The sequence below is a fragment of the Lutra lutra genome, chromosome 8, assembly GCF_902655055.1.
Source record: "Lutra lutra chromosome 8, mLutLut1.2, whole genome shotgun sequence".
Classification (NCBI taxonomy): Eukaryota; Metazoa; Chordata; class Mammalia; order Carnivora; family Mustelidae; genus Lutra; species Lutra lutra.
Genome location: NC_062285.1, coordinates 12,171,695 through 12,199,166, shown reverse-complemented (window position 1 = coordinate 12,199,166; position 27,472 = coordinate 12,171,695). Strand labels below are relative to the sequence as shown.

At 39.0% G+C, this 27,472-nt stretch overlaps 1 protein-coding gene and 1 non-coding gene across 2 annotated transcripts in view; one reads left to right on the top strand and one right to left on the bottom strand.

Annotated features, from left to right (window-relative positions):
• MPP7 (MAGUK p55 scaffold protein 7) overlaps positions 1-27,472 on the top strand; it is a 285,707-nt gene that overhangs the window by 54,759 nt on the left and 203,476 nt on the right. Inside the window, 1 exon segment of the mRNA XM_047743326.1 lies at positions 19,151-19,312. Coding sequence (XP_047599282.1) covers positions 19,276-19,312 — 37 coding nt within the window. The 5' untranslated portion in view covers positions 19,151-19,275.
• Positions 5,917-6,057, bottom strand: LOC125108029 (U4 spliceosomal RNA). Its single transcript, XR_007129737.1, has one exon. It is a non-coding gene; the product is annotated as a U4 spliceosomal RNA (small nuclear RNA).

Below are 27,472 nucleotides of genomic sequence, written 5' to 3'. Positions count from 1 at the left end.
GCCAAGGAGACAGGCTGACTGGTGATGGGGAGAGCAGGAAGCTGGAAATGCCAAAGGGCACTGGACATAGATAGCAGCCTTTAATGTCTTTAATTAGTTAGGGAAGTTGCCTCCTCTACCTTTGGTCTACTAAGTGTTGTACATTACGATCAGTGGGATTAGCAAGTCTTCCTCCTCTGGGCAGGACAACCAGGACCCGGGATAAGACATAGAACATCTTGTATGATAGGATCATAGCTGAAATTGGTGGAGATTCCAGTGTTCACGCATTCATTCTGTCATTCATTCAACCAGTAGGCACACAGCAGTGAGCAGCATAGTGTAAGCCTACCCTCTTGTGGCTTGTGTTTGACTAGGAAGGACTGAACAACATACAAGACACATGAAGTACACATCACAGATTGTGATAAGCGCTGGGAAACATTAAGTGGAGGAGGGGGGCAGTCTGGGTGGAGACTTCCAAAACGGAGGCCCAAGGACTCCACTAAGATGCCATTCGGGGAAAGACCTGTGAAACTTGAACCATTTGAGTGGTGTCGACGTGCACAGAGTATGTCTCTTGCCTTTCCTTGTGTGGCCTGTCTCAAGAGTGTATGACTGGGATGTGACCGACAGTTGGCGTCCATGTGGAATTTAATTTTTTTTTTTCTGTTCCTGCACACACTGTTTTTTGTTTTGTTTGTTTTTTTAGTCAGACTTTTCAGTCAGATTCCTCTAATCCTAAAAATTTTTGACCTAAATGAACCGTAGAGTAAGTTTTCTCCGTCGCATTGTATGTATCTTTCCAGAGTGTGTGCGTGTAAGACATTGTGTCTGTGAATGCACTCGAAGGCGTTGCAGAGTTCTGTGAAAGGCTCTCCTGTGAAAACGTTTCCCATGGTTTTGAACAATGACCGGTATGTCACTTGCCTTGGCAACTTAATTTTTGTTCCATCTTCACAGGAAACTTTGGAAATGATAACTTTCCCCCCTTTCCATTTATTTGTTTCACTCTGGAAATGAATGTAATCCGTTTCAGAGCTGTGATACACAAATTAAGGATTTGCAAAGTATGGTCAGTAGATTCCAAGAACTAGTATGAATGGAATTGAAAGATTGATGTAGTTGAGGAAGTGAGCATTCAAAGGTATATGAACAATGAAATACAAAGCTGTCCTGGGGTGTAATAGACTCCAAGGCCAAGATTCTCTACCATGTAATTTATGAAGGGCTAATACAGAATAGATTCCCTTTTAGTTAATACAGTATTTACTATTTTTCCATGTAAGAATAGGGTTTTGAATTGTTCTTTAAGGGACTTACTCCCTTTTGTTTTCAGTTTTGGAAACCATTATAGTAGCTGAGCATGTTAGCAACATGAACTCCTGTGCAAGAAAGTGAGGATTCCCTTTAAGAGTGTAAGGACCGATTCCTATGGAGGAAAACCAAATTTAATCTAAAGTTGTTTGTATTATACATGGCCGATGCTTTTGAATTGCATATCTTCTTTTATCACTATCTGTGATAGCTTTAAAAAATGCGTATGTAAATAATGCATTAACCACCACTGGGTATGACGTTTAGGTTACCTCTTTAGTGCTGTCCCTCATTAGGAAATAACAGTTAATGTTGACATTCTAAATAATATTTTACAAATAAGAATTGATTTTTGTGGGCTCCTGGGTGGCTCAGTTGGTTAAGTGTCTGCTTTCGGCTCAGGTTGTGATCCCAGGATCCTGAGATCCAGCCCTGCACCAGGTTCCCTGCTCAGTGGAGAGTGTGCTTCTCCTGCTCCCTCCTGCTCCCTCCGCTCCCTCCTCTCTCGCCATCTCTCTCTCTCTCTCAAAAAAATAAAGTCTTCAAAAAAACTGAATTTTGGAAAGCTTATTTTTTATAGCCCTATTTTAGGGCCTGAGAAACTGACAAAACTAGACAGTTGGCATGATTTCTGTTGTCAAGTGAGTAAATGTGATATCATGTTTATAAATACCCAGATTCATTGCAGATGTTTTCAGGAGACTCTATTTTTAGAAACTACTGGGTTGAACCACACGGTATTAATTAGTACTTGGTAAATAACAATGTAAATTCTTAGACTAAATGATTTATATTATTTAAAAATTGTACCATTGATTTTTGCAACTGGCCAGTATGTCAGGATAGATTAGCAGCAAACAACTCGAACCACAGATGTTCGTTTCTAGCTCAAGCTCTCTGTCCAGTATACACTGGGGGGCATGTAGCTCTGTGTTGTCCTCTGTCAAGACTTGAGCTGATGGAGGCGCTGTTCTCTTGGACATCGGACTGCTTGGGAAAGAGGACATGTAAGCTGCTCTGGGTGGCTCTTAAATGTGACTTCCTGAGAGTGATAAACATGATTCTTTCTTTTTATTGGTCCAGGCAGGTCCCATATGCCTGGAAGGGGAGAGATCACAGGAGTATTGTGGGGTAGCAGCTCTGTCTACCCACAGTTAGAAAACTGTCCAGAATAAATGGGTGTGATGATGTTTACTGCATTGTCTGTTTCGGTATAGCAATTGGGTTGTCATTTAAAAATGGTAGCGATGGTTGAAACCATTTATTATACCCCAAATTTATCATCTGATTCCGTGGTATTAGTACCTGCTCTCTGACAGAGTGTTTAATTGTGAGTTTAATTACAAGAATGACTTTTTTTTAAAAAATTGTATTTATTTGAGGGGGAGAGAGAGCAGGCAAGCACAAGCATTAAGGTTACATTTTATCAGATACATGATATGCAGATATTTTTGTCCATTCTGTAGGTTTTCTTTTCATTCTGTTGATTGCTTACTTTAAAAAAAAAAGATTTATTTACTTATTTATTTGACAGAGAATGAGAGAGAGAGAAATCACAAGTAGGCAGAGCAGCAGGTGGGGGTGGGGGGTGGGGGGTGGGGGGAAGGCATGGGAAGCAGGCTCCCTGCTGAGCAGAGAGCCTGATGCAGAGCTCTATCCCAGGACCCTGAGATCATGACCTGAGCTGTAGGCAGAGGCTTAACCCACTGAACCACCCAGGTGCGCCTGATTGCTTATTTTGTTTCTTAGAAGTTTTTAAAAGATTTTATGTAATGCCATTTATTTTTGTTTACTTTCGTTGCCTGTGCTTTCGTGTCATATTCAAGAAATCGTTACCAAATTCCATGTCATGAAGCTTTCCCCCTGTTTCCTTTTTAAGAGTTCTATTGTTTTAGATCTTATGTTTTGGTCTTATTTCATGTTAATTTTTGTATGTGGTGTATGTTAAGTATCCAACATAATTCTTTTGCATGTAAATATTCAGTTTTGCCAACACCACTTATGGAAGAGATTGTCTTTTCCCTACTGAGTAGTCTTGGCACCTTGGTTGAAGATCATTCAACTGTGTGTCTGAGAATTTCTTTTCCTGGGTTCTGATTTCTGTTTCATTGGTCTGTATGTCTGTCTTTATGCCAGTACCACATTGTTTTGATTACTGTAACTTTGTAATATGTTTTGAAATCAGGAATTGTGAGGCCTTGAATTTTTTTCTTCTTTTTTTAATATTGTTTCGGATTTTCAGAGCTCATTGAGATCCCATATGAATTATAGGGCAGTTTTTCTGTTTCTGCCCCCCTCCCCCCCAAAATTAGGATTTTTAATAAGGAATATAATGAATCTGTAGATTGCTTTGGGTGCTATGGACATTTTAACAATTTTAAGTTTTCCATTCTGTGAACCCAGATATCTGTGCACTTATTTGCATCTTCTTTAATTTCTTTCAGCAGTGTTTTTAAAGTTTTTCAATCTCTGACCTTCCTGGTTGAGTTTTTTCCTAAGTATATCATTCTTTTTGATGCTGTTGTCAATATGAGTGTTCTCTTAATGCCCTTTTAGGGTTGTTTATGGTTGTGTGTTTGAAAACTCAGTTGATTTTTTTGTGTCGATTTTGTATCCTGCAACTTCGCTGAATTTGTTTAGTCAAATCTAATAATTTGTATGTGCAATCTTCGGGGTTTTTTGCATATAAGATCATGTACTGTAGTCTGTGAATAGAGCTAATTTTCATTCTTGCTTCCTGATGTGGCTGCCTTCTATTTATTTTTTCTTGCCAAATTGCAAAGCAATTGTGCCTTCTAGTGTTATGTTGAATGGAAGTAGTGAGAGTGGGCGTCAGTGCTTTGTTCTAGAAGAAAAGCTTTCAGTTTTGGAGCATTGAGTATGATGTTAGCTGTGAACTTTTTATATATGTTCTTTATGATATTGAGGCAGTTTCCTTCTGTTTCTTGTTTATTGTTTTAATTGTGGAAGGTGTTTTAGTCAAATGGTTTTTCTGCTTGAATTGAGATGATCTCATGTGGTTTTGTCCTTCCTTCATTTGACATGGTAGATCACATTTTCATAAGTTGAACCATCCTTGCATCCCTAGGATAAATCCAACTTGGTAATAGTGTGTAATCCTTTTGCTGTGCTGTTCAGTTTGGTTTGCTAGTATTTTTTAAAGGACTTTAAAATTGCTGCTCATCGGGGATTTTGGACTACAGTTTTCTTGTAGTGTTTTGTTTGGCTTTGCTATCAGAGTAATGTTGGCTTCAGAATGAGCTTGGAAATGTTTCTTGCTCTCCAATTTTGGAGAAGAGCTTGAGCTTTGCAGTTAATTCTTTAAATGTTTAGTCGCATTCTCTAGTGAAGTCATCTGGGCCTGGGCTTTAATTTGCTGGGAGGTTTTTGATCACTGTTTCAGTCTCTTTATTAGATATTGGTCTATTCACATTTTAAATTTATGTTGTTCACTTTGTAGGTTGTATGTTTCTAGGAATTTATCCATTCTAGGTTATCAAACTTGTTGGTATATAGTTGTTAATAGTCTGTTAGGATTCTTTTCATTTCTGTGACATCAGTTATAATGTCTCTTTTTTTTCATTTCTGATTTTAGTTATTGCAGTCATTTTTTATTCTTAGCTAAGTGTTTGTTAATTTCATTGATCTTTGAAAAAAACTTTTGTTTCATTAATTTTCTGTTCTCTCTTTCTCATAGCTCTGCTCTAATAATTTCCTTTCTTTGCTAACATTGTTCTTTTTCTAGTTCTTGAGTTTTAAAGTTGGGTTATTGAATTTAGATTTTTCGTTTTTTTTTTTAAATGTGTTTTCAGCTATAGACTTCTCTCTTAGCGCACTGTCTTCATTATATCCCATAAGATTTAATATGTTGTGTATTCATTTTTATTTGTCTGAAGATATTTTCTAATTTCTTTTGTGATTTATTCTTTGGCCCCCTGTTGTTTAAGTGTGTGTTGCTTAATTTCCACATATTTGTGGATTTTTATTTTTCCTTCTGTTTTTGATTTCTGGTTTCATTCCACTGAGGTCAGAAAAGATAGTTGGTATGAAGTCAGACTTCTAAAATTTGTTAAGACTTGTTTTGTGGTCTAACATGTGGTCTGTCCTGGAAAATGTTCCATGTGTGCTTGAGAAAAATGTGTATTTTGTTGTTGAATAGACTGTTCGGTCTCTGACTGTTCGGTGCATTTGGTTTATAGTATTGTTCAAGTCCTCTGTTTCCTCTTTGGCTTTCTGTCTGGTCATTCTCTCTATTTCTGTTGTAATGACATTGAAGTCTTCTAATATTACTGTGTTGATGTCTATTTCACCCTTCAATTCTGCCAATGTTTGCTTCATGTATTTAGGAGTTCTGATGTCAGGTGTGTACATATTTACAACTGTCAAACCTCTTGGTGAGTGGACCCTTTTGTCATTATATAATGTCCTGTTTTGTGTTTTGTTAGTTTTTGAATTAGTCTATTTTGTCTATTAATATGGCCACTCTGCTCTCTTTTGGTTAGCGTTTGCATGGAATATCTTTTTCCCATCCTTTCATTTTCAGCCTATGTGTATCTTTACCAAAGTGAGTCTCTAGTAGGCAGCATATGGTTGGGTGTGTGTCTGTGTGTGAGTATGTGTGTTTCCCCTTTAATCCATTCAGCAATTCTATGTCTTTTGATTAGGAAGTTTAATCCATCTACACTTAAAGTAATTACTGATTAGCAATAATCGCGCCTCGGATAAACCTCATTGGCTACGATACTGCCACTGCGCAAAGCTTAAAGTAATTACTGATAAAGGAAGGTTTTTTATTCCCATTTTCTTAATTGTTTTGTGTCTTATAATTTTTTTGTTCCTCATTTCCTTTATTACTACTGCCTTTTCTTTGTGTTTTAATGAGGTTTTTTTTTTTTTTTTAGTCACATGCTTTGATTCCCTTTACATTGGTTTTTGCGTATTTTCTATAGATTTTGTGTGTGTGTGTGTGTGTGTGTGTGTGTGGTTTCCATAGGGATTACATAAAACATGTTCGGGCTTTAACAATCTATTTTAATCTGATAACTTTAATTGCATGCAAAAACTCTACTTCTTTTCATCTCTGCTCCCCATGTCCCCACTTTATGTTACTGGTTTCACAAATCGCACCTTCTTATATCGTGTGTCTCTTACCATAGATGTATACTTTAATGCTTTTGCCTTTTAAATTCTATTAAAGAATTTAAAAATGATTTATATACCAACATTACAATGTCATAGGATTCTATATTTGCCCAAATATTTGCCTTTACCAGAGAGCTTTATATTTTCGTATGGTTTTGTGTTGTTGTTTTAGCTTAAAAGCCTCCCTTTAGTATTTTTTGGAGGGCAGATCTGTTGATGGTTGACTCTTGCTTATCTGGCTGGGAAAGTCTTAGTTTCTCCTTCATCTTTAAAGGATAACTTTACAGATATAGTATTCTTGGTTGGCAGTTCTTTTCTTTCAAGCATTTGAATATACCATATCACTGCCTTCTGACCTGCAAAGTTTCCACAGAGACATCGGCTTTTAGTCAATAAATGTTCCTTTTTTTTTAAATTTTATTTTTTATAAACATATATTTTTATCCCCAGGGGTACAGTTCTCTCTTGCTGTGTCTCTGTCAAATAAAGAAACAAAATCTTTTTTTTTTTTAACTATTAACTTCATTTTATTCCCACTTTAAAGGTTTTGATCCTATCTTTTTTTCTTTTTTTATAAACATATAATATATTTTTATCCCCAGGGGTACAGGTCTGTGAATCGCCAGGTTTACACACTTCACAGCACTCACCATAGCACATACCCTCCCCAATGTCCATAACCCCACCCCCCCACCCCCTCCCCCCATCAACCCTGTTTGTTTTGTGAGATTAAGAGTCACTTATGGTTTGTCTCCCTCCCAATCCCATCTTGTTTCATTTACTCTTCTCCTACCCCCTTAACCCCCCATGTTGCATCTCCTCTCCCTCATATCAGGGAGATCACATGATAGTTGTCTTTCTCCTATTGACTTATTTCGCTAAGCATGATACCCTCTAGTTCCATCCACATCGTCGCAAATGGCAAGATTTCTTTTGATGGCTGCATAGTATTCCATTGTGTATATATACCACATCTTCTTTATCCATTCGATATATGTTCCTTTTTACATGATGAGTCCCTTTTCTCTTGCTGCTTTCAAGATTGTTTTTTTCTGTAATTTTTGATAGTTATAACGTGTGGGTCTCTTTGCATTTACCCTCATTGGAATTCATTTAGCTGCTTGAATATATATGTCCTTTTTTTCCTCAAATTTGGAAAAATTTCAGCCATTGTTTCTTTAAATAGGTGCTCTATTTCTTTCCTACCTCTCCTTCTGGGTCTCCTGTAATGCATATGTAGTCTTTTTGTGGTGTCTTATATGGCTCATAGGCTCTCTCTACTTTCCTGCATTTTTTTTTTCTTCATTCCTCTGACTCAGTAATTTCACATGATGTTTTCTAATTTGCTGATTTTGTTGTTGTTGTTGTTGTTCTGCTTGATCAAGTCTGAAGTTGGATCTGTCTAGTGAATTTTTCAGTTTAATGTTGTATTCTTCAACTCCAAAGTTTGTTTACCTTTTATTGAAGTTTCTATTTTTTGTGTTGATCTTCTTATTTTGTTCATGCATTGTTTCCCTGATTTCATTTAGGTATCTATTTGTGTTGTCTTTTAGCTCACTGAGCATCTTTAGAAGGATTATTTTAAATTATTTATCAGGTAATTCATAGCTTTCCATTTCTTGTGGTGCTTTATTTTGCTCCTTTGATTGAACCATCTTTACCTGTTTCTCTGTGGGTCTTTTGATCTTTTGTTGAGGGTTGGGTGTATGAGAAGACTGTGAGCTCTTCTAGTCTTAACTGAATGGCTTCACAGAGTCTAAGACCTTCACTAATCAGCCTGGCTAAAGATCCTGTGAACCTCTCAAACTCTTTCTGGGGACGAATATTTTCTGGGCTTGTGTGTGTAGTTTCTGAGGCTTACTTCTGTTTTCTCCTTAAGCTGACATAGTCTCTTTCCTCTCTTTGGCATCTGCCTGTGATGATGAGGTCTCCCTGATGCTGTCGCATGCCCCAGTGCTTGACCTTCTTCTGAGCAGCCTCCAGCCTGGCATCCAAATGATGCTGCCTTCCTGTGAGCATTAGAGCCAGGCAAGAGAGAAACCTAGTTCTTTGGGCATCCCCTTAGCATGCCAAATCATTGAATGCATGTTCCTCTTTTCTCTTCCCCTCCCATAGAGAGAAACTAGGTATTGGTTGTTTTTTCCCCCTTAATTGTGCTTCATTGCATGAGAGAAGGGGATTAAGGTAGGGAAATGCAATGAACTCTTTATCTGTTCACTGTGGCTCTTTTTGGCTTGTACTCACCTAGGTGATACAGCTGCTTAACTGGTTTCTGGAGTTGTCTGAGACCATTCGGTCTTTATATTGTTGTTTACTTTCTTCCAAGGAAACAAGGGCCTGGGTTTTTCTCTGTTCCAGCGTCTTGGTGATGTCAGCCCCTGTTTGGTTTTTAACTCCAGTCACTGTTAGGATATTTTACCTGTGCTACCTACCATGTCTATACAGATAATCATAGCTGTGTTACTATTAGAGGCTTTATTGCTAAAGGGCTATTTTTGGTAACTGTTATAATTTGATGTCAAATGTAGTTCTTTAATAAACATAAGTTTATTCTGTTTTGGGGTATGTTAATTTTTTTTCTGTTAAAAGTTTTATTATTTGGGAGAGAGAGCGTGAGCAGGGAAGGGGCAGAAGGAAAGGGAGAGGTTGGCTCCCCGCTGAGCAGGGAGCGTAATGCGGGGCTGGATTCCAAGATCCTGGGATCGTGACCTGAGCTGAAGGCAGAAGCATGATGGACTCAGCCATGCAGGCGCCCCTGTGTGTGTTAATTTGAATAGGAAGTGATAGATAATTTTAATAAGGGTTGTTTTGTTGGCTGGTTTATTTTTAGGCTTTTCGTGAAATTTTGAAATTACTAACTATAAATTCTAGTCAGTGCTATGGTGACATTTTGTTAATAAGAAGATTCAGTAGTGTCTGAATCACGTTCTTAAACTTCTAACAGAGTCCCTTATTTACAGAACATAAAGGAATAATATCTTTAGCTGCCTTGCAAGATGTGACAGTTTTCTGGAAATATCTATGGCTATAAATAGGGTATGGTCTTCGAAGATGTGGTGTAGTCCTGAGTGTTCAAAACCAAGGGATTGAAGCCTGGGAATATTGTTTCCTGAAATTACCTAAAGTTTTGGGTGGTCAGTCAGAGAAGGCAAGATACCAGGGGACCGAAGAGCAACCTAGAGGTTGTGGACATGGAGTGGGTAGTTTCCTTATGAAGAAACAGCTTAAGATAAAACAAGGATATTAAAGGAGAGGTTGTGGGAAGCAGGGAGGTAATCATTGAGCATCTGGTGTGTTTCCAGTGCTTTAGATTGATTTCATTTAGCCATCACAAAAACTAAGTGAGTCTTATAGTATTTCCATTCAGCTCAGAAGACCGAATGGGAAAGGTTAAATAAGAGAGTTGAGGGGCAGCATTGGGTAGTGTGATTGGCGGAATGGGCATCAGATCCATACATATTGGCATTAGAATCCGTTTAAGCTGTGGGCTTAAGTTGCTTAAAATTCAGTGTCCTTGTCTTTAAAATTACCATAGTGCTTATGTTATAGGATTGGTGTAGGAATTAAATGAAAACATGCATGATGAGTTTTTAACCTAATGTCTGGGAAATTGTATGCACTCAATTAATGTTATTTGTCACTAGCAAATATAATTTATATATAAATCTATAAATCTCTCTCTATATACACTTTGAGTTTTTAACTTAATGTCTGGGAAATTGTATGCCCTCAATGTTATTTTTCACTAACATTTATATGTAAATAACAAATATATTTATATATTTATACTTATATAAAAATACATGTGTATTTACATTTACATATATATTATATAAGTGTGTATGTATAAATATATATGTATATATATTTGTATTTGCATGTTTATACATCACATATAGGTACACACACATATATATAACTTACATTGGTATTTTATTGGTTTCCCAAGGTCTCATACCTTGTAAGTTGAGCATGTCGTATGTGGTAGTCAGGAGGCTGGTCTCTGACCAAAGCCTGTATTCTTTTCATTATAGAACCTCGAAAAGTTTGCTAGATTGGAGGAAATGAGAAGTAGAGTGATGAAAATGAGGTCGAAGAGTGTTAATAAAGCTGTCATCTGTTGATTGGCTGCTGTAGTTTAGGTGTTTTACTTATGTCATTGCATTTAATCTCATTTCATTAAATAGCCTGGCCAAGACCAGGGAGTTGGTATGGCAGAGCTGGTCTGTCTCATTTCAAAATCTGTGCTCTCATTAGGTAGTGCTCTCTCCCCATAGGTAAACTAATGAGGTTATTCTGACCTCGAAGGGAAAGGGAACCCTTGGAGGGTTGGAACTGGTCACACAAAGAAGGACTTCTGAATGAGGTTCGTTATGTACTTTTTAAGGGCACATGATGATATGGGTTCCATCCCTAGGAAAATCTCATGGGGGATGAAAGCTCAAGAAGAATGGAAAATTATGTTGATGTAGATACAAGATTGGTTTTTCCAATAGGGAGACTTAAGGGAATGCTGATGGAATGCTGGGATGGATCTGGAGTTGAGACTTGGTCAAGGAGAAGACGAAGTTACCATTCTCCCCTATTCCCAACAGTTAGAGGAGAGTGCCAAAATACAGGGGGGGGGAAAGGGTCATTGATGGTTAATGGTATAATCTTGAAGATTATCCAAGACTTTTTAATAGTGGGTGGTAGAACATAGACGATGAAAAAAGTCATCATCAGAAAGAAGTGTCCCACTTTGAGAGGCGGGGGAGCGCACAGCACTAAAAAGGCCACTGGTTTTACTTGAGGGCCGTCTGAGTGAAAACCCTGGGGTCTTGATGCACTGATTTGCTGTAGATGGTTTGCCTAGTCTAGGGTGAGGTCTTAGCTTGCGAATGTCATTCATTACACCCATGCTTCCAGGTGGGGGAACCTGAGTGATCGAGCATGAGACCGTGTGTGCCTTCTTGCCGAGAACCCTGACTGGGAACAACCCTGACCTGTGTCATTAGTGCCCCTTTCGGGCAAGTGTGCCAGGCCTCCTTGCAGACTTTCCTAATGGCTTTAAAGCTCAGGTGTCTTTACGTGGGGGTTATAAAGCACCCTTTCCCCTCTTTTAAGTCTTCAGAGTTTTATAGGATTCCTTCAATGGAATTTTATTTTTTCTCTTGCTTTGGTATTTTCCTTTCCATTTGTAGAAAGGAGATAATAGGAGTTTTGTGTTATGCAATAATTGAACCCTCTTGGGTTGGTGAAATGTGGGGTGTTTTTAATCTTTCATAATTTTCCCCTTTTTCCTTGAGAGCCAGGATTTTTTGTGTTTGGTTGTATAAAACGTATTTACTTACACATAGCAGCTACCATGTTGCCGGTTTTAAGTTAGTTTTAATTTTCTTGGTGTACTCACAGATTTTAAGATTCTTGGAATAGACAAAATTAAAATGTGATTTTTGTGTATGGTTAGGAACTGCGTAGTTTAAAAACCTGTATAAGTTGTTTTGCATACCTGTCTGCATTAAACGGTGGAAGTTGTTTTTAAAAACTCCTTTCCTTTCAATATTTAAAAAATAATAAAAATGTTACTGGAAAATATGCTACTTTTAGGTCTTTAAGGGACCAGCAGATAGAGTATCATGGCTTAGAATGGTGCTCAGCAAACTCTGCCCTCTCTGTCTCTGTAAATATTATAGGAACGAGGTCATAACCAAACTCATATATGTATTGCCTGTGTTGAGACAGAGACCATAGGGACCACAAAGGCTAAAATAGTTACTGTCTGCCTTTTGCAGGAAATGTGTGCTTCTCCCTGGCATAGAATAGTACTTTCCACTTTTAGGGTCTCTGGACATCTTTAAATTCTTAAAAATTATTAAGGACTCCAAAGAATTTTATTTATATGTATTTTGCTGATGTTTACCATGTTAGAAATTAAAACTGAGGGGCGCCTGGGTGGCTCAGCGGGTTAAGCCGCTGCCTTCGGCTCAGGTCATGATCTCAGGGTCCTGGGATCGAGCCTCGCATCGGGCTCTCTGCTCAGAAGCCTGCTTCTTCCTCTCTCTCTGCCTGCCTCTCTGCCTACTTGTGATCTCTCTCTGTCAAATGAATAAATAAAATCTTAAAAAAAAAGAAATTAAAACTGAGTCATGAAAAGGATTATTTCAGTTCGTTTAAAAATAACGGTATTAGGGATGTCTGGTTGGGTCAGTCAACAGAGCGTGTGACTCTTGATCTCAGGGTTGTGAGTCCCAGCCCCACACTGGGCGCAGAGATGACTTAAAAATAAAATAACAATATTAAACTTGTTACTTGTTAACAGAAATAACATTTTTTTTTTTTTTAAAAGAGAGGTGGATTGAGAGAGAGAGACGAGGGAGAGAATCTTAAGCAGGCTCCACGCCCAGCGCAGAGCCCGAGGTGGGGCCCTGTGATCCTGACCTGAGTCGAGGTCAAGGGTCGGACATCTAAATCCCTGAGCCACCCGGGTGCCCCAGAATAACATTACTATGAAAAATAACTTGTTTCCCAAAACAAAAGCTTTGGTAAATTGGAAATTTCTCTGGTGCCTAGATTAGTAGACCACCATTTCCAATTCTGTGCATACTTTCCATTTGTTGCTGTATGTTTAGGTTGGTGGATATGAAGAAAATGACACAGGTCTGCACATGGAAGAGGGACGTGTGTTTTGATGGCCCGTTCAGTGAATCGTGGAGATTCTTTGATACGACACCAAAACTGGTTGCATGGTTGTTTATTAAAGAGAGTTGCAATGTGGAATCTGAAGTGTATCAATAAACTTACCGTATTGCAACTGTGAAATGCATTGCTCCGTCTTGCACTGTGAATGAATCTTTTATTCGTGCATGATTTTCTCATATCACATATTGATATTTTTAAAAATATTGGTTCACAATCCACATGTAGACACTATTCTTAAAAAATCACATGGCTTAATATTGCCACTGATCTCAGAAGAGCCTTTGTGTGTTGGGAATCTGCTGGAACTACGCAAACTGGGGGCTGGGTTCTAGTGTGTTTGCGTTTCTCAGCCCCTTGCAAGGTGAGGCCAAGGCAGCCTCTCATGGACCTGAGTTTTATACAATTACATTTTTTGCTCGAAGCTTCTATTTTATCATTAGCAATGAATACCGTCAGTTTTTTTTCCAATGTCTCAGATTTATTTCATTCCTTTTCACGAAAATGTTTCCCAAATACTCAACTAAAGGGAATAGCTGAATAACTTGTCTTTCCGTTATTCTTTCAAGTAAAAATAGTTTTCCACGAGAAAAGCGACTGGTTTGGTTTACAGTAACCATCACACAGGTGTTTTTCTTTGAGACAGACATGACTTCATTTACGGCAACTGCACTTTCTGTGTACTTCTCGTTTCATCACACCGAACACTAAAAAGATGGATGCTGAAGAGGCAATTATATAGGAATTTGATTTAAGAACCTTTTACTCGATTAAGAACATTCTAGAGTGAACATTTTTTTCTCTTTCTCCTCCTCCCCTGTCATTGTCGTCGTCTGTTTTAATGTGGGGGCTTGGCACGGAAGAGCACAAGGACGGATAATTCCAGTCTGGTTCTGGCAGTCTCTCCCACCATTACTTTTTACCGTCAGTGCAGATGTCGACACAGTACAAAAGGCAAATGGCATCTCGGTATTTTTATGAAAATAATCTGACCTCATGAACCCCTCTGAGAGGGTCTGGGAGACCACTGGGGGTCTGCAGACCACACTCAGAGAGCTGCTGGTGTAAATGGTATAAATACCATTTTAGGTAAGTGGATTTATGCCACTTAGCTCTGGGTTGCCTCCTCTGTTGTTTTAACAGGTATGATTTATGAAGTTTTCAATAATGTTAACAGATACCGGTTTGCTGCTTGCATTGGCTAACATATAACTCGTAAATCTTTCATATCGAGCTTTTAAAAAAATCTGAGTTTTTCCTAAAGATTTTTGTCAGCATAAGGAGGGGAAGCCCCAGACAGAGAGAGAAGCCGACTCCCCACTGAGCAAGAAGCCTGATGTGGGACTCGATCCTAGGATCCTGTGATCATAAATTTTTTAGAAAAAGTTTACTCTTTGTGTTACTTTATTGCTCTATCCGATTTTGAAAGCGTAACTTAGAATACTTGTAACAGGTGAAGTAACCTGTGGTTGGATTACTGGGTGCAGTTACCGGCTCCTGAAACAGTAGCATATTAATAGGATTTTTAAATATGATGAGTTAATTTAAAGTTTTCATGTTTGGGGCACCTGGGTGGCTCAGTCCGCTAAGCGTCTGACTCTTGATTTCAGCTCAGGTCGTGATCTCAGGGTCATGAGACTAAGCCCCACATTGAGCTCTGTGCTCAGTGTGGAATCTGCTTGAGGTTCTCTCCTCCTCCCTCTGCCCCTCCCCCTGCTCGCATTCTCTCTTTCTCTGTAAATACATAAATAAAATCTTAAAAATCTTTTCATGTTCTTGCATATTCTGCCAAATTGAGAGGAAATGTGTTTGGAAACTAGGTCCGGCATTGATTTCTTGTTCAGCTGCTTAAACTTTGTGGGTCTGTGTCATGTGGTGTACGATAAGAAAGCTATATTTGGTTTTTCCTCCCATTTTTGGCACAGAGCTCCTAAAACCCTAGGTGATAAGAGTAATAAAGGTAATCTTGTTACTGGTGATGTGCCCCTTGCAGCCACACCTGCAATTATGGTAACACCAGTGCCTTTTGTAAAGCTGCTGAGAGTGGAGGCTGGTCGCCAGTGGACCAACCTTGGTTAGAGAGTTGAACTTGCAGTCCTACCTCTGGAGATGTGTGAGGGTCTAGAGGCAGCGTCAGTCACTGATGGCCAGTGATCGATTCAGTCATGCCTATATAAGGAAGTCTCCATAAAAACCCAAAAGGACAGAGTTAGAGTGCTTCTGGGTTAGTGAATGGGTACAGGTGCTGGGGGGGGGGTGGGAGAGGGGGGAGGGTGGTGGGGGGGGAGGTGGGAGAAGGGTGGTGGGGGGGGAGGTGGGAGAAGGGTTGTGGTGGGGGGGGGGTTGTGGAGAGTCATGCACCAGGAAAGAGAGAGGGCCCAGGGGCCCTGTGCTCTTTCCCACATACTTGCCCTGGTATCTCTTCTATCTGGCTGTTCCGGAGTTGCATCTTTTTATAACAAACCGGTGTTCTAGTCAGTAAATGGTTTCCTGAGTTCTTAGAGTGGCTCTCGCAAATTAATAAAAATCAAGCAGGGATTCATGGGAACCTCTGATTTATAGTGAATTGATCAGAAGCACTGGTGACCGCCTGAACTTGCGATGGACATGGGGGTGGGGGCAGTCATGTGGGGTCGTGCCCTTAACCTTTGGGATCTGATGCCGTCTGCAGGTGGTGAGTGCCAGAACTGAATTCAATTGTAGGACACAGCTCGTGCCGCAGAATTGTCTGATGTGTGGAACACCGCAGTTGGTGTCAGAAGTGGTGTTACAGTGAAGTACTGAGAGGAAGAGGAGTGTATATTTTTTAATATACACAGGAGGAGTGTATATTTCTTAATAGTTGTGTGTAAGAACTTAATAGTTCTTAACAGCATATGAAACAGCATATGCTGTTTCTCTGGGTGCAATGAGACCATTTTTTGCTTTACTGAAAACTCAAAACTTTCTGTGACAAACACTTGCACTTTCGTGGTTGACCATTAGATGTCATGAGTGCCACGGGAGCCCTAAGGGTTACCCAAGGCCAGTAGAAACTGAACATTGTAAGCTCGTAGACCTTCACATATTTCACTGTTTCCACCTGATCGATGCCAGAAGAACCTGATACTGTGTGATATATAGAAGCAAGGTGCAACTGGAATAATGAAATTTCAAAAATAAGCCTTTTTAAAGGAGGGTTGTAGTAGTTCTACTGGGTATTGTAAATGTTTCAGGTGCACTTGATATCGCTGTTGGGTTCCTGGCGTTTGGGTCTCTCTCTTTTTTATGGAAAGATGGATTGAACTTCAATTTAAGAATATTCGGTAATCCCTCTCAGGACGTACTGTAACAGCTGGTATTTTGGTGTTGTAGTAAATCGATTCCATACAACAGTCAGTAATAATTACGGCTGGGTTCTGACAAATTCCAAAGTATTTTCAATAAATTTAGCCAAAGAAAATAACATGATCACTACAAAAATTTAGCTCAGTTGGAGAGTTAAACCCAGCAACTCTGCTTCGTTGCACAAAATAGTAAGCATTTTTTATTGGTTGGGATTTTATCAAACCATTTGCTTTTTGTTAGTATACATAGATATGTTCTGAGGAGATAATTACTTTGTAGCATATATTTCTTAAGTAATACGACTTTGGAAAGAATTAACCTTGGGTGTTCGTCATAAAATACAAAGTGAGAAATGCTGAGGCCTTTCATAAATGGCTTTACGTGTACAGCACCAGTATCAACTCAGAAGAATGTTTTGCCGTGGGGATGTAAGGTTGTCTTAGTAGTAATAGAATGATAGAAGATCACTTACTATATATGGTGTTTGTGGTTTATAAAAGTGAAGCATTGTAAGATCTTTAAGGTGTGAAGAAGGGGTTAGTATCTATGGCATAGACTGTCGTGCAAATATTTCTATAGTTAAACAATCTATACTATTTAAATTATGATTTTTGGCCTAAAGAGCTTAAATTATCTACGTAACACACACACACACACACACACACACACACACACACACACACACACACACAAGATAACTATCTACCCACATGTGTACACATATTGCCCTAATGGTAGAAATGAGTGTGCGTATGCTTTACAAATTTCAACTGTTTCCTCCTTTTTTTCCCTCATCAAAACAATAGTCTTACTGAGTGCCTTCTTTAAATCATGTATGGTCTGTTTCATACAGACCATAATTAAGGAACACTTTTATGTAGTTGAATTTTAATGCTGATAGTTAGAATAATTTATGAAAGCAAAGCAGAGTTGCCTCTTAAAATTATTGGGGAAAACAGCCTCAGAGATGGGCATTAATGAAACTTTGTCTTTCTCACTTACTTTTAGCTTCGTGATTTAGTGTTTATTTGGTCTTTAAAATAACTGCCCTCATATTTTCAGTTAACAGTCTTCTCTGCATACTTTATCAACCCTTGTAATATAAAACAAAATGCAGGCCACTGCATTAGTTTGGTTCAAGATAGTCTCTTTGGTGAATTTTTTCATACTAACATTTGCTTTGATAGTTAAAAAGCTAATTTAGAAGGTTTTAATAGAATTTTGCAGCTCAGACTTTTTCAAGTGAAATTTGGCAAGCCCGTTATTCCTTATTCTGTAATATGAATCAGCAATTTAAGGGCTTCACGGGTTGAAGTGAGCCAGTTTTTCGAGTGTTTATAATATCTGTTTTTCTTGTTAATATATGTTAAAATATGCTTTTAAATTACTGAATTTGCTTTATAGAGAACTGGGGGAAAATGCATTAAAAATGGACTTAAACACATTGCGCGGGTCTTCTGATTTCGAAAAAAATGTAAATGGAGTGTATTTTCCGTTATTAGGCAGCAGTGGTCCAAATTTAAACCACATGGCCTTCTCCTAGGTGTCAGGCCAGCGTAAATTTTAATCTCACTACTTTCTTTTATGTTTTCATTTTATAATCTCATTGCCTGAATTAAACAGCTCCAGTCACAAGAGCCAGCATTTCTTGTTTGCTGGTCACATGCCAGACGGTGTGTTGTGAGTCTTGGCCTATTTAATTATCAAACAATTCTAAATTGTTGTTATCTCCATTCATATAGATGGAAGTGAAGGCGCAGTAAGATCAAATACATCGTCCAAGATCACGGCTTAGCAGTTTGAAAGATTAGGCCAGACTCTGGAGTCCTTGTTCTTCCGATAGGAGACAACAGTGCCTTCCTGCTTATGGCGGGATAACCCATAGTTAAAAGTTTTGAAAAAAATTGGTATTTTTTCGAAGTGCATCAAGCTTAGCTTTTTCCTGAAAGAACTGACTTTTGTGTATTAGCGTGGGTCGGGGGGCCTCGTTTAGATCGCCAACACTTCTGCGACTCCCCAACATTTTCAATCCTAGTAGTTTCTCCAGGTGATTGGCAGTTTCAGTTAGAGGACTTGGCAGTGGCCTATTAGGATGAGCTAGTTAACAAACCACAGTGTGTTTATAAGTCGTGGACCATCGACAGAGTCTCCGTTCTGCATTAGAAATATAGCGTGGAATCACAGTAACAGATTGAGAGCATCTTAGAATAGCACTGGCGTGAAAAACCTTCTTTACGGGGCACCTGGGTGGCTCAGTGGGTTAAAGCCTCTGCCTTCGGCTCCGGTCATGATCCCAGGGTCCTGGGATCGAGCCCCGCATCAGGCTCTCTGCTCAGCAGGGAGCCTGCTTCCTCCTCTCTCTCTCTCTCTGCCTGCGTCTCTGCCTACTTGTGATCTCGGTCTGTCAAACAAATAAATAAAATCTTAAAAAAACCCCCAAAAACCTTCTTTATGTTCTTAATCTGCATTCAGCAGCCCTCAAACCAACTGCAGAAATTTTTCTGGAAGCCTTGATACATGCAAGAGGAGCTTTCGTGGTTTTAACTAGAAATTTCACATCCAAATAAAAAACTCTCACCCTTCTTCCTATGTGCACCTAGCGTGTAGACAGATTTGGAAGAATGGTGAAGCGTGTTGTAATAAGAACTTTGCAATTTAGTCGCCTTCTCTATTGCTATTTTTAAAGTCTTTTTCTTCTTTTTTTTAGAAACGGCCTGCTTGATATATAAATCTTGGTCGACAGCGTGGCTGCAGGCCTCTGGACTAGAATTCTCCGTGGCTTTCTAAGTGGAGAGTGTCTGGTGTGCGCTGTCCTGGCCTGCGGCTTGCATCATGCCAGCCTTGTCAACAGGATCTGGGAGTGACACAGGTATGTGAACCCATGAGGGGCGGGTTTTCGTCCACTGTTACTGAAATTTTCTTGTTCACTGCGTTGCTTTAAGTGAGCGCAGATGGATCAGGCTTGCTTTTGTGGAACCTGCGCGAGGGGCACAAAATCAACTCAGATGCATCCTTCCAAGATAAGAGTTGTCAAAGGACCTGGTGGCTCGTGATGATGCCCTCCTACGGCCTTGCCTTTTGGAATACGGCCATGCATTTAAAGTGCTTTTTAAAAAAAAATTGAGGGGCGCCTGGGTGGCTCAGTGGGTTAAGCCGCTGCCTTCGGCTCAGGTCATGATCTCAGGGTCCTGGGATCGAGCCCCGCATCGGGCTCTCTGCTCAGCGGGGAGCCTGCTATCTCCTCTCTCTCTGCCTGCCTCTCTGCCTACTTGTGATCTCTCTGTCAAATAAATAAATAAAAATAAAATCTTAAAAAAAAAATAAAAAAAAATTGAGTGTTTTAAAGCATACAAAAAAGCGTGCCAAATACCGTGGTAGTCTTGTTATCCTTCACTCAGATTTGATAACAGTTATGAACTTTTCTGCCATACTTCAGACCCCTCACTTTTTTAAGAGATGAAACAAGGGCGCCTGGGTGGCTCAGCTGTTAAGCGTCTGCCTTCAGCTCAGGTCATGATCCCTGGGTTCTGGGATCGAGCCCCAAATTGGGCTCCCTGCTCAGGGAAGCCTGCTTCTCCCTCTCCCACTCCCCCTGCTTATGTTCCCTCTCTCACTGTGTCTCTCTCAAATAATTGAATAAAATCTTTAAAACAAAACAAAACAAAAAGAAATGAAACACAGTCTCTGTGTACCATTCTGGCATTTTTTTTTAAAGATTTTATTTTTATTTATTTGAAACAGAGAGAGATCACAAGTGTGCAGAGAGGAAGGCATAGAGAAAGAGAAGAGAAAGCAGGCTCCCCGCTGAGCAGAGAGCCCGATGCGGGCCTCGATCCCAGGACCCTGAGATCACGACCTGAGCCGAAGGCAGAGGCCTAACCCACTGAGCCACCCAGGGCACCCATTCTGGCATTTTCTTTCTTCCTATTCCCCACAGGTCAAAAAACCGAAGTTGACATATGTCATTAAGGGTTTCGGTTAAAACAAACAAACATAGTTCACCTCATCATCAGTGGTGAGATTTAGTGGTACTTGGAATAAAGGGTTCCAGGAAAGAGAAGAAACTCATGTATGTATGTATGTGTGTGCAGAATCCTGTCCTTCTGACCTGTTTTAGGGAGGTATGTGAGGGAGGTTGGTGCCCCCTTTGAAGTTTTATTTTGGGATCAGCACTTTTTATTTTTCATCTAAAAGAAATTTTAATTAATTAATTAATTAATTTTTTTTTTTTTTTAGTTTGGTCAACACACAATGTTGCATTAGTTTCAGGTTTACAGAGTAGTGATTCAGCTTCTCTGTAGGTTATGCTGTGCTGCCCACAAGTGTAGCTGACATTCGTCGCGACCCAACACTGTTACAGTGTCATTGACTGTATTCCTTATGCTGTGCCTTTAAGCTCCCGGGACTCATTCATCCCATCACTAGACGCCTGCGTCTCCCACGCCTCTTCCCCCATTTTGCCCATCCTCAGCCGCCTCCCCTCTGGCAACCATCAGTTTGTTTTCTGTATTTATAGGTGTGAAAATCAGCACTTAAAAAAAAAAAAATTCGTGGATCTTTCGCCGAACTATTAGAACAGAATGTGAGCAGGGATGAGGAGGTATGCCTTGCATTTTTTTTTTTTTTAAAGATTTTATTTATTTATTTGACAGAGATCACAAGTAGGCAGAAAGGCAGGCAGAGAGAGATGAGGAAGCAGGCTCCTGGCTGAGCAGAGAGCCTGATGCGGGGCTTGATCCCAGGACGCTGGGATCATGACCCGAGCTGAAGACAGAGGCTTTAACCCACTGAGCCACGCAGGTGCCCCTATGCCTTGCATTTTTAAGACCCCCTCAAAAGAAGTGGCATAGTGTGTGACTAAATGTTCTGTGTGTTGCATTGACCGTCCTGAATTTGGTTTAAGCCAGTGCCGTTCTGTAAGCAGCGCGATGGTGGTCTTTGGTGTGGGCAGTTACGGGCACCATAATTTTAACAAAGCTGAGCCACAAATTTGGAGTTACCCTTCCTTGCTCTCTCAAGCATATCCATACCTACCTTTTGGCAAGTTTTGTCTCATCTTTATCCATCTGTAATGATTTTTTTCCACTGTAATTTACACTGAGGATTAGTTTTTCTTAGGAAGTGATTTTGATTTTCAAATACATAAAAATTTTTTTTCTCAAGACATTGGCTTGGAAGCTAGGTCCTTTGGAAAAAATTTTTTTGCTTCGTTTTAGTTTTTATATAGTCCCACATTGTGTTCTACTATATAAAATGAATGATTTAACTTTCCATAGTGGTTTGGGAAATTATAGATGAAATTTATTTGAACCATAAATTTACTGCTGTTGTGTAGCGAATAAGTTTTATGCCTTGCTGTTTGCCAAAAATGCCTCAATTTAATTGAATGCAAAATATTGTTGCTTACAGCTATCTCAAGGAATGATTAAAATGGAGTATTTGTAGTTCATAAAATGGAGTATTTGTAGTTCATGGGGGCAGTCGAAGGGTCGCTCATGAAAATAGCAGAGGCTACTCAGAATTGGAAAAGGACTTTCCCTATGTAGCTGGCTCACATTGTGCAAATCTCAAGTACCCATGTGACTCACACCTGGCTTTGTGATCTTTTTTGACCCATATGTCCCAGCAGGGTTAGAGTCAAGCAGAGAAGACGTGCCTGTTGCAAGAGAAGCTCCAGCATTCAGGGAAGCTGTAGTGCGTGGTGCACTTAGGAGACGATTACTGTTCCCTTGTAGTTCCTTGCAGACCAGATACAGTTTACCAGTCAGGGGTCTTTCTCACCCACGACAGTGTTTCTTAGCAATGTCCTCTCCAGGGCACTGAGTTGGAGAGCATAACCAAAGAGCCGATGCTTATGCAGCAGGAGAGAGTGGCTCACAGCTGCTCCAGTGCCCACAGTACTCAACGTGGGAAACTACTTCCAAATACTTTTGGTGTAAAACTTAGGCCATCTCTTCCCCTACCCTCTCTGCTTACTTCACTAAGGAAAAAAGTGTTTAATTACACAAGGAATCCATAAAAACATTCTCCTTGTCAAAGATGTGTAGATAAAAAAGGAAAGAAATTTTTTACCCACCCTTACCCTGCCCCCAATCTCATTTTCTTTCTCCATTTTATGAATATCCTTCAAGAACGTTCTGTATGTTCAGCAGCTATATATTGATATCAAGAAATAATACTGTTTTAGGTTGTTTTGTTCTTTACTTTTTAATCAGATTCTGTCATACTTGGGGTTGTTCTATAATGTTCTTTCCTATATTAAGTAATGTCTCAGAACGGTATTTCCATGGGGTGTGTGTGTGTGTGTGTGCGAGTGTGCACACGTGTGTATCTTTATAACTTTCTATCTGTACATACCTCTGTATATCTACCTCATTCTTTTTTCTTTTTTAAGGATTTTATTTATTTATTTGTCCGACAGAGATCATAAGTAGGTGGGGGGTGGGGAGGGCAGCAGGCTCTCTGCCGAGCAGAGGCTCGATGCAGGGCTCTATCCCAGGATCCTGGGATCATGATCTGAGCCGAAGGCAGAGGCTTTAACCCACTGAGCCACACAGGCGCCCCCCCCCCCTTTTTAAGATTTTATTTATTTTCTACCTCATTCTTTTAAACCAAGGCATACTTTTCCGTAATATCACAATTCAGTGAACCATACTTCTGTTGGCGAAAGACTTGGCTTTGCTCCTTTTGTTACATTTTGGAAGAAAAGATGTAAACCTTGAATGGATGTTGCCAAATTGTCCCCCAGAGTGGCTGAAGCACTCAGTGTCCCGTGGACAGTGCCTTAAGGATTCCTTCCCCTGTGTTCTTGCTGAGCTTCAATATCACAAGCCTTTATACTTTTTCCCCATGGGAAAAATGGGTAAAACATGGTATCTTAAGTGTTAAGTGTGCATTACTATTGATACTGAACATACTTCCATTTGTTTAATGGCCATTTGTTCCTCTGATGTGTCAGTTCACATCCTTTTCTTTTTTCTATTGATTATCATTTTCTTAACATTTTTACAGAATGTCTTTATTTGTATTTTGTATTTTATGGAGCATTTTAGGTTGAACATCATTTTTTCTGGTCGACCGTTTGTCCTTTTGTTCTTAAATAGTATCATTTCTTTTATTGAAGTTGATAACTTTTATGTGGACAAATCAATCTTTTCTCTATGGTTAATGGTTTTTCTCCCCCCCCCCCCCCCCCGAAGCTTTCCTACCTACTGCAAGGTCATGAAGATGTTCTCTAAGATTTTCTTCTGATAATGAAGATAGTTAGTTTTTACACCTTTGGAATTTTAGTCCAACTGTGATTTATATGTGGAGTGAAGTCGTATTCTAATTTTATTTCCCACGTGAATAGCCAGTGGTCTCCAAATCACTTAATTCAGTAGTTTGTCCTTTCCACATAAAATTATAATATCCCCTCTGTTGTACACCAATATTACATATACATTCTGGGCTTTCTTTCTTGGCTTTTAAAAAAATAATTTTAATGGACCTTATGTTTCAGAGCAATTTCAGATTAACAGAAAGATTATGAAGATAGTAAAAAGTCCCAGTACACCTTATACCTTGTTTTCGCTGATTATTAACATCTTACCTTAGTTTGGTACATTCATTTCAGTTAGTGAATCAGTATTGATACACTATTATTAACTATAGTCTGTCTATACTTTATTCAGATATTCTCTGTTTTCCCTTTGTATATATGTTGTATATTAATCTCTATATATAATACATTGTGTGTATGTATAATTTCATTAGGCTTCTCTTGGATCTGAAGGTTTCTCAGACTTTCCTTGTCTTTGGTGACCTTGACCCTTCTACAAGTACTAGCCAGGTGTGTTGTGGAACTCCTCTCTCTTGGAATTTGTCTGATGTAAAGTGCCATTGTTCTTGTATCAGGGGTAAGGGTACATACTGTCAACTTGACCTATGACTGTCGATGTTGGCCAACAGGGCAAAGCAGTATTTGTCCCGTTTCTCCATTGTGAAGTTTCTCTCTTTTCCCATTCTCATTTCCCATTCATCTTTTCCCATTCTTTCTGTCCTGTACTGCTTGCCAGGAGTCTTTCTGTGCAGCCCCCACTAGAGTAGTGTGTTAAGCTCCCCCTCCTTTAGAAGCTAAACTATCTGTATAATAGTTTTGGAATATTTTGTCTCTCTTCCCCCATTTATTTATTCAATCATTTATTCATATCAGTGTGGGCTCATGGATATTGATTGATATTTTGGGTTATAATGCAATACTAAATTTATTTTGTTCAGAATGTTACATTTTTGGGTGTTGGGAGCCATTTCAGTTGGCTCCCATCAGTGTGGGCTTGCTTGTTTAGTTTTAACAGTTCCTTGCTTTTGACACTGCAAGGTGTCCCAGGCTGATTTTATAGTGCTCCAGTCCTGGACTCAGGCATTTCTCTGGGAGCCCTAGTGCCTTTTCCTGGGGAATGGGATTAGGACCCAGGATCTGGGTGATATTTTGCCCATTGCTACCAGAGTGTTGTTACTTTAGGTGCTCTCATCTGACAGAGCAAAGAAATACATGCGTGTACACTAATCCACATAAATACACACGTTATAAACAATTTTGTGTGCAATCAGCTGTAACTATACTTGGCTAAACATAAATTCTTATTGATGTCGTCAACTCTGATTCATTAACGAGGGGATCATTTAACATCCTTTCCCCCGCTTCTTTGTAAACTCCCATTCTTAACAGTGAGAAACCTGGCTGTCACCATCTACCATCCATTTACATAATCAGTTCCAGTGTACATGTGAAGCAGAATCAGAATTGTTAACCTACACCTCATAGGAAGCCACTTTGATCAACTAGAGAGTTGACTTTGTTTTTTATTTCTCTGATAGTTCCATTCTGTTAATCTTATGGAATCATTCCTTTCGAGCATAGTACCTGTGTTATTTCTAGTTTTATAAATTCATTGTAATTTTTTTTCAAACATCATTTAATATGTATTATGTACACAGAAATACACATAACTTTTATAAGACAGTTTTAAAACTGGTTATAATGCCAATAGCTATGGGATCACCATCTGGTTCAAGAAATCATGGTGCATAAACGATCTTGGAACACTGCAAAAATAAAATAAAATTAAAATCTTTTTTTTTTTTTAAAGATTTTATTTATTTATTTGACAGAGAGAGATCACAAGCAGGCAGAGAGGCAGGCAGAGAGAGAGGAGGAAGCAGGCTCCCTGCTGAGCAGAGAACCCGATGCGGGGCTCGATCCCAGGACCCTGAGATCATGACCTGAGCCGAAGGCAGCGACTTAACCCACTGAGCCACCCAGGCGCCCCTAAAATTAAAATCTTAAAAAAAAAAAAGATCAAGCATCCTGAAAGTAACCTGTATATTTCTTCCCATTCACAATCTCCTCAACCTCCTTATGGGTAGACATTAAAAAAAAAAAAAAAAAAAGTTAAAACAAAATGTTTGTTTTAAACATTTAAAACAAATGTTTGTTTTAAACATTAAAACAAAATGTTTGTTTAAAATGCTTGTTGAACTTTAGAAATGGGATTATACCGTACTAATTGGAGTAGTTCTGTGTGTTACAACCCCCTTCTCTTGCTCTGTAGCTTGTCTTCTCATTCTTTGTGCTGGTCTTCCCTATTCTGTATGCAGAAGTTGCTAGTTGAGCACCATTTTCCTTTAGGTTAGTGATTTCTGAACTGTATTCATGAAATAGTTTCTTAACTTGTGATCAAAAAGTTATTCCCTTTTCCATTTTGATTTTGATACTCTAGTTTTTTGTTTGTAAGGTGTGAAGTTGGGCTCATAGTGATTTTTCCCATGTGGGTATCCAGTTGTCCCACCATGATGTAATAAAGACTCTGCCTGCCTCTCCTGTGCAACCATCTGGAACCTTCATTACAAATTTCAGTGGTGACTGTGAAGATCTTTGTTTTTAGTTCTGGATCTCAAAAGAACATTATTTTAGCATTTCTTCTTTGTCTTATTTGCTCTAGAATTTTTTCATCTATGCCCTTTACTAGATTATGGAAGTTACCATTTATTCTTAGTTTGCAAAATGACTTTTTAAATGACTAACCATTGAACATTGTCAGGTGCTTTTTATTTATTATAACAATTATGTGATTTATTTCCTGTGAATCTCAGCATAGCAAATTTCATTGGCTGTTGACTTTTTTGAGATGGATTTTTGACTATTAAACCAACTGGTATTTTAGAGATTAAACCCAATTTGTTCATGATTTATTACCCTTTTCATATACTCTGTTGGACTTCATTGGTACATATTTTATAACTGTAATATGTCTTTCTATGAGCGACTTCAGCCTGTAATTTTACTTACTCATTCTTTCTCATCAGATTTCCACAATATCATGTTAGCCTCAGGTAGTGAGTTGGGAGAAATCTTTACTCCTCTGTGGACCATTTTTTGAAAAACTGAAATTACTTTGTCCTTTAGTGGAACTTAACCTGTTTAGGTTACTTGGGCCTAGACACTTTCTTTTTGATAAGAATATTGGTAACTATTCTAAAGATTCCAGGAATGTTCAGGCTTTCTATTTTTTCTTGAGTTAGTTTTAATGATTTATATTCTTCTAAGACTTGGTCCATTTCACCTAAATTTTCAAATTACTCAAAAAGTTGCTTATAGTATTACATGTGTGCAGTTTCTATGTTAATTCTTTTTCTTTTTGGTTCTGATATTGGTATTTATTGTCCTTTCTTAATATTGCTGGAGTTTGGGCAATTTCATTATTCTTTTTAGATATAAAACTTTTGGCCTTATTAATTTTCTTCATGGTGTATTTTTTATTTCATTTTTTCATTTATTTTTTATTAAAAATTCTTTTCCTAGTTTTTTTTTTTAAGATTTTCTTATTTATTTGACAGAGAGAGAAAAGAGAGAGCACATGGCAGACAGAGGGAGAGGGAGAGCAGGGAGCCCGATGTGGGGCTTAATTCCAGGACCCTGGGACCATGACCTGAGCCGAAGGCAGTTGCTTAACTGACTGACCCAGGCACCCCTCTTTTTCTAGTTAGG